Source organism: Etheostoma cragini, chromosome 20 (genome assembly GCF_013103735.1).
Source record: "Etheostoma cragini isolate CJK2018 chromosome 20, CSU_Ecrag_1.0, whole genome shotgun sequence".
Classification (NCBI taxonomy): domain Eukaryota; kingdom Metazoa; phylum Chordata; class Actinopteri; order Perciformes; family Percidae; genus Etheostoma; species Etheostoma cragini.
The window spans coordinates 53461-61600 of record NC_048426.1 but is presented as its reverse complement, the minus strand read 5'-3'; the positions used below and the strand labels follow the sequence as shown (position 1 = coordinate 61600).

Sequence of the window (8140 nt, the reverse complement as noted above, 5' to 3'; positions counted from 1 at the left end):
AGATGCCTGGACGCCAGGCTGCACTGTCGCGGTAAAGGTTTATTTAGTGATATTTCTTTAGTTGTTCTGTGCCAAGGAGAAGGGGGTGGTCACCTATTTTTGGTGTTTGGACAGTAAAAGTTATAAAAATCCCTTCTTGCCGTCCACCTGGTGAGACTTTGAGGGGCCTCCCTCCACTCTTGGTCGCAGGACATAATGTCCATGTACTCCAGTAAAGTTGAAATCCTGCAAATCCAGATTGCTGAAACCGCCAGTCACTCTTATCGAAGGCTTTTTTTCTTACAAGAAGAAGATGCTTTTCTTTTGGGGGGGGGGGGGTTCAAAGCAAAATTCCAATCCCCACCTGTAGTGAGCTCATTTGAGGAGCATTTATGTATGAGAAACAAAATTTCGGAAGAATTGAGGGCAATCATAATTGGGGCCATAGGCATTAATCAATGCACCACTAAAATATAAACGTATAAAGTATAAAGTGTCTGCCTTCTCTGTCTTTCTCAACGTTATCTACCTGCAAAGGTACATGTTTACCAATCAGAGTGGCCACTCCCCTTGATGGCGACGTGTAGGATGCATTAAACACCTGTCCTGGCCATGCCATTGTCACGGAGTGTTCACGATCGGTCGAATGTGTCTCCTGCAATGGAGCTATATCAATTTTATGATTATTCAGGAAGTTAAGTACCTTTTATATGTTTTGATTATACCTTGATGCCATCAGTGTTCCCTGTCAAAAACCTAAGATTTATTATTCCCTCTATGTGGTTATCCAGTAAGGCCATGTTACAATAAACCATTTAACCCTGGTGCCTGTGACCTCTAAATATGTTATTACCATAATTTTTATATTGAAGGCAAATGTAAAAGTGGAAAGATACACAACCCAGTACAGTAATGTCAAAACAACCAATTTTATTTAGCCTATCTAAACGACTAACGTAACCTTGTGTCAAACGTAACTTTGGACATTGCTCTTTGATAACAGAAAAAAAGAAAAGAGACATAGAACCAATTTCAAGATTGGCTAAATGGATTTATAAACTGCATTTCTTATCCCATTGAAGTGTGAATATGTGTATAGAAACATACTGTGTGTTGAAGAGAAGGGTGGCTGGATGAGAGCAGGAGCATCCTCTGGACCATCTAAGACAGGTATGTCCCTGAACGTGTCCCATGACACCTCAAACACATTCACACACACCAGCTCTACAAACTACACTCTTATTTATATTTATATATATATATATATATATATATAGACCCCCCCCCCCCAAAAAAAAAAGGGTCTAAATATACCCATGGTGTTATCTTCTCACCCACGAGAGTCAGAAACTAAACTAAAGAGAAGGAGGTTTTGTACCATCAAACACACCGAATCAGCCTTAGCTGGTTCCCTTTTTTTTCAAGCCAGATTCATTTTATTTTTACACCAGAGAAGCATAAAACACCCTTAAAATTTGAGTAAGAGGTCAAATATTTACCCCACTGTCTGCTGACTCTTCCATTTAACAGTGGTGGAAAATTATTCGAGTATTTCAAATTTGATGAAACTTCTCTCTACTGTAATTCCGAGGTAAAGCTTGTACTTTTTACTCCACTATATGTATCTACTTTACGGATTAAAATGTAAAATAAAAAAATACAATCTGTTCATGTAATAAGATGTGTTATTGGTTTAAACAACTAAACAGTATATGATAAAAATATACAAAAATAGCTCCAACTTGACCCGCTACATAATTAAAATGCATCCACAATACTAATAATACAATAAATATGATACTGCAAATAAATATGAAGTTTCCTGCAATGAGTAGGCCTACTTTTAATAGTTTTAATACATTTTACAAACAATGTTTAAGTTATTTAAACATTTTGTAAAGTTTCATGTTTTCTGTTGCCTGTTTTATTTTGAAAGGTCTCTGTTCTCTGTTGTTGTCGTGTTTTACTTCCTGTTGTAGATTTTGCCACCTGTGTGATTACCTGTCCCTGTCCTATTGTGTTGTACCTGTGTCTCAGTGTCTCCCCTGTCAGTCCCCCCCCACCCCAGTGTGAGATCGTCTGGTCCATTGTGTCATCTTTCCAGCGGTTCCCTCTGATCCTTGTGGTCCTGTTTTTTCCTGATTCCCTGTGTGTTGACCCTTTCCTGTTCTCGGCCTTCTCCTTCTGCCTGATGTCTTGGGTAGTGTTACCCGTGAGTTGGATTTGGACCCTTGCCTGTCTTCCTGGATTTCCCTTTGTCTGCAGATTATTGGGCACTGTTGCTTGTTGCTAATTAAACCATTGAACTTCACTACTTGAGTTGTGCATTGTGGGTCCGTCTCTCTGTTAGCGTGACATATTTTCAATGCAGTGTTTGTTGATAACTACTTCCTCTACCACCGCCTCATACTGGCACTGTGCACTGCATTGTGGTATAAATATTGCTGAAACCACTCGGATATGCTGTTTGGAAAATGGACTTAAGTGGTGATTCGACCAAACAGCACATAGGGCACATAAGTAGATGTCTAGTTTGGTTTGGCCTTTTTCCATCCTTTTTTGAAATGTCATGGTTACTTGTGAAGTTATGTCAAACATTTATACTTTACTTAGTCATTCAGTCTGGCCTTAACATGGAAAATAATCTTTTAGTTTAACCAGACAAACAAACATAGGCCTTTAATGGGTTTTGGTGGGATAAGTGGTGCTAAAAACTGTTTTTGGTTTATTCAGATGTTGACTGTGGCTCTCCAGCTGCTTCACACACCCTTTTCTGAATGTAGGAATGAACAGTATACATTTTTTTTTTACTTGAGCCCACAGAAGCCAGTTTGGATGTTTTGAAAGACCCCACCCCCAAAAGAATATATATATATAGAGAGAGAGAGAGAGAAGGGAGGGGTGCATTCTTCTTGGGAAACATCTACTGGAAGATGTTTAAACACAGCTTTGGTAGTGTGCTGGTTTCCTCTTTAAAGGGGAACTATGCAGTTTAAAAAAGAAAACATCTTAATTTCCCTTAACTGAAGAGCTTCTGAGTCATTGGGATGGATACTTGACTTTTTTTTAGTTGAATGGTGGTTGTCTCCTGACCAAAACTGCGTAGCGCCCCTTTAACCCCCCCCCCCCAAAAATAATGAATCACTTTTCTATGATGTTCTCGTGCATTTCAACGTGTTCAGGATTACAATTAAATTGTCATATTAGTGTGCAGCTTTCATGTTTTTCGGATTATTTCTTTAGAATTATTGAGAACACAAAATGGAAGATCAAGATGCTTTTTTTTAAGCTTTAAAAACATACATAACACTGTTATGTCACCTTTTTCAAATGTGCAGTTAAGTCCAGTATGTGTCAAAAGAAAAGGTCTACTTATTGAGTTTTAAAAATCAACTTTTTTAAAGTTGATTTTTGAAATTATTTGTTGCACCTTGACTCCATAATTGGTAAGTTGATCCACTACTTTGGTTCAGACTGAAATATCTTGACAACTAATGAACAGATAGTTGTGACAATTTGTCACAAAAAAAATCCCTGCAAAACTAGCTGAGGAAGAAAAGCCTCGTGTCAACAGAACATAAGGGTTCAATCATCAGATTGAGTCCTACTATACTAAACATATAATCCTGCAGACTTCTCTTTTTAAAGGGGTAGGGTAACATTTGGGACCCATTTCAGCTATAAAACAATTGGAACCCTTCCATTAGACCCAAAACCTTCAAGGGAAGTGACTTTAGAAGTTTACCCTGGTTTTACATGGATGGTATGTACAGTGGGGAGAACATTATAATGACATACAGCAAAGTGGGAATAAACAAAATGGAGGATATATTCATATGGGGACCATGGCCGCGGGAACTAGGGGTGCGGACGGTGCTGCAGCACCCCCTAGCAAAAGAACAAACAACTACAACCATAATTAAAAACCAACAAAAAAAAACCCTTTATTTATAATAAATTGAACATTAATATAAACCTAATTACGGAAGAGGATTAGGGCCACTGGTGAACATTTGTGGTGAGTTCTGACTTTTTTTCTCAGAATTCTGACTTTAAAGTCAGAATTCACAAAACTCACAAAAAAATTTCACCAGGGCCACTGGTGAAAGTTTTTGGTCAAATCTCTTACATTCTGTCTCAGCTAGCTGTTAGCAAAAGTAGCTGTTAGCTAAACTAACGTTAGCTTTCCGGTGGAGGCGAACAGACTTTATTTAACATCTTGCGCGGAACGGATGGACGGATCGTGTACCGACAGGAACTTTCCCGGTGGGTCAACAGTACAGAAGTTCGCTAGCTATGGCACAGAAGTGCATTTTGGATTTCCTTACAAATCAACCACAGACTAAAAAGCCTTAAAGATAAGAGACAGAAAACTCAGCAACTGTAACCGAAAGAAGTAGCAGCACCTCTCCACCTCCACCCTCCCAGAGCGACCTGCTAGCACCAGACCACCAGGTAGCTAATGTTGTTAGCCTAGCTAGCAGCACCTCTCCACCTCCACACTCCCAGAGCGACCTGCTAGCAACAGACCACCAGGCAGCTAATGTTGTTAGCCTAGCTAGCAACACCAGGGCAACCACGGAGGGAACTCAGGGCTGCAGCCTCGGGGTCACACTTTTCCTGATTAGGCCCTGTTAAGAACTGTTGAAACATATCTTTATGCCTTCAATTTGCTATCGCCGTGCTACAAAAACTTAAGGCTGCATTTCTGTTTCAGCGTTCGTGTTAGAACTGACTGGCTGGCTTCACTTTCATGGGATGAAACATAACTCAGTGGTGTGTTTAGGGTTTCTGTTTTTTAACTTGAATAGTAGGCCTATTCTGTTCAGGGTCTCCGCCGTGTTCCTAAATCCTGCGTTACCCGGCCCAGGTGGTCCTGTCTTGTATTATATGGACTTAATTCTTGTTTTTTATGCTTGTGGAGCGTGTACATGTGTTCCAGTTTTATTATCGAAGCCTTTGTGCTGTTTTAACACCTTAAAGTGCCTTGTTTTAATAAAGAGATATTTAGTCTTCATCTTGACAGTATGGGTAAGATAGAAATGGATGTGGTGGATTAGCGATAACGGTCTATTATATTATTATCTGGTGTTCCCGGGTCAGTAGTCTGTAGCAGGCTAATTATTGTCTTGGATAGGCTATTTATAATGAATTGAATCTCTATACAGCTTAATTAATTGTGATGATGCAGTTAGGTGTGTGCTGGTTGACTGTGGCTGAAACTTAACTCTGTAAACTTATCAGCACCCCCAATTCAAGACATGGTGATTATCTGTTACTTTACAAGGTGAAACTACAGACTGTCCGTCTCTGTCAGTCAGGAGGAGCGGGGGGTTTAAAAGCGCGCGGATGACGCCGCGGAGGAGGTTCAACCGACGGGACTTTCTCTCTGGTTGCTGTTGGTCGGTTTCCTGTTGGACGGAAGACAGACAGACAGACAGAGAGAGAGAGACAAAGGGAGACCAGCGAGATAACCTACTCATATATCCAGGACAGTGCAGCTCTATTTCAGACGCAGCTTCCAAGTCAAAGCTCCCGGAGAGAAAGCAGCTGTCAGTCCGTGTCCCGCTGCGCCCTGCCCGGTCCCGCCTGCCCGCCTGCCTGCCTGGTTCGTCTGGGGCTCCCGGAATCCGCTTTAAAAGACCACTGAACAGGGTGAGTAGCCTAATGATTTCATCAAGGGTTCTTCTTATGTCAGATTTCCTTGAACCCTCATGTTGTCCTCGGGTCAAACTGACCCGTTTTCCTATATCTGTGTTTTTTTTAAAACTACTATTGATTCCACCCAACGCTCTTTGCCAAGTACAACTCTCTACTTTCATTAATTTTGGGGCGTCTTATTCAATTTCATAGCATTTGAAAAGTGGTTTTGAAATAGTATTGAGTAAAAGTTGACATATTCCAGTCTGTGATTATCATCAACATCCATTCCTTTAATTTTAGTCTCAATAATTCTTAATTTCTGTTTTTCTAACTCAAACATTAGGTATAATTTCCTATAAATGAGGTTTATTGACCATAAATTACAAAAATAACTGTAAAACTAAAGTTAATAAGTTAGTGTTATCTAGTGTTGAAAACGTCAAAAAATGACAAACATTGAAAAAATGGGACAAAAGGTAAGAAAAAGTTAAAAACATTGATGAAAAAAAGCATCAATAAAAGTGTTCATTTTCAATTTTGACAGGAAGACAACATAAGGGTTAATTGATGTGTATACACAGTATATATATATTTTCCCCTCACATTTTCAAAGAAAGGAATATCCATTAGAGGAGATGAAAACAAGAGTCAGTCTGGGAGAATGCTTGTTTCTAGATCGCCTGAATCCAACTTGACATTTAAATTTCCTTTTAACAACAATAGAAACAAAAGTAATCGTGGAAGGAAATTGACATCACGCAAAACAAGGGCCCAATAAAGGGACATATATACAAGTTTAATAAAGTACTATAAATATAGTACATATAGCTTTCTAATATAGCTTTTCCAGAATGACCAGGTTCCAGTTTGAGACAGGACTTGTTGGCCAGTGTACAGAACACAAGCAGCTGCCTGCCCTCACTGACAGATGAATATGATGAAAAAATGTTAAATTGGTGGGATTAAAGCTTGTATAGCCCGGAGCAAAAGGCTTTATGAGTTGGTACAGCACAACGTGAGGGATGCAGGATTTCTCAAATGGCTCCGGTGGTTGGTTGTACTCAGGATGAAGAATAACGTCATGTTTACTGGGAGGATGATCAGTCAGATCAGTTAACGAAGTGATTAGAAACTGAAACGAGAAGGAGTTTTATAATATGAATTTGAGTCATTTATCCAGCAATAAAAAGCCTGGATCCACTTTCACTAATGTGATTGCCTGGGGGCTTTGATTGGGTTTTATTGCTTAGCACTTCATTCTTAAATGCATTCTTTACAATAGTTTCTTTTTAAAGGCACTTGAGGTGAAGAGTTCTAATGCCAAACACTGATTGGTATTTGAACTAATGAATGCTCAACTCATGTTTATAGCAATTGTAAGTCACTTTGGATAAAAGCATCAGCTAAATGACATTAAATGTAATAAACATTTAAGATATTTAATCAGGCTACTGCTGATAGATCAGCAGGTTAATGGACAATTATGTCATTCAGTTCATTTAAAGTCATTTATTCAGCAAAAATATCCAACATCCGCTCCAGTTTCTCAAATTAAAGGATTTGCTACTTTTCTCTGTTGTACCTCATCTCTTTGGATTTGGATTGGACAAAACCTGTGATGGCATTTTTCACAATTTCTGACTTTTTATGGATGAAATGATCCATTGATTGATGTTATAAAACAGAAAACAATGATAGGGGCATCTGAAGTAATCCGGTTGTGGGAGGTGTAAATGAATTCTGTTGGCCCAGACAGAAGATTACCACCAGCTATGAACGAATTCAACATTAAGTTGCTCAATTCTGGGCGTTTGAGACGGACCAGACATGCTGACTGCCTGTCTTCTCTTCTCTCTGACATAACCATCCCTCTGACTCAGGACCTGCCCGTGGCAGGATAGGCAAGTGCTAGGCGTGCCAGCAGTCCTAATGAGTAAAGCATAAGTAAATAACACCAAAAAGGTCCAAAAAGTGCCAAAAAAACTAACAAAACAAAAACATGGAAATAAGCAACATAAATGTTGGAGACAGTGCTTAAATCATAAAAAAAGTGTCATGAATGCTGAAAAAGGGCAACTAAAACCAAATTTTTTTTTTAAACAACACCCAAAAATATCACAAAGAAAATTGGAAACACACAACTGAAACGTTAAAAACTATTTAAATCTTATCTGGGGCACTAAATTGGTAAGGGCTCCGACTTCTGGCCGGTGGCCGTGTGGCGTTCATGGCTGCATTGTAACGCTGTCCTTTGGTCATCACGGCAGAGAGGGTCAGAGGGGGTTTGGTAGCTCCAGTCAACACCCCCCCTCTCTTTCTCTCTCTCTTTCTCTCTCAAGGGGGAGGGAAACCCTGGAGAAAAACAAACAGCCTCTCCACATGCAACAAATGATACATTTTTAGCTCAGTTAAGCAATTAGATAATGAGACCGCAAATGGAAACGATAAGGCGGCTGCTTTTATATAGTGGTCCCTAATACTGTATCTGAAGTCTCTTTTATATAGACCATAGTGGTCC

General features: G+C 39.5%; 1 protein-coding gene across 1 annotated transcript in view; it reads left to right on the top strand.

Annotated features, from left to right (window-relative positions):
• Positions 1-5289: 5289 nt before the first annotated feature.
• The window catches only part of LOC117936244 (papilin-like), a gene marked incomplete at its 3' end in the record, with an annotated part of 53189 nt that continues 50338 nt past the window's right edge, over positions 5290-8140 (top strand). Inside the window, exon 1 of the mRNA XM_034859120.1 lies at positions 5290-5634. Coding sequence (XP_034715011.1) covers positions 5329-5634 — 306 coding nt within the window. The remainder of the gene's footprint in view (positions 5635-8140) is intronic.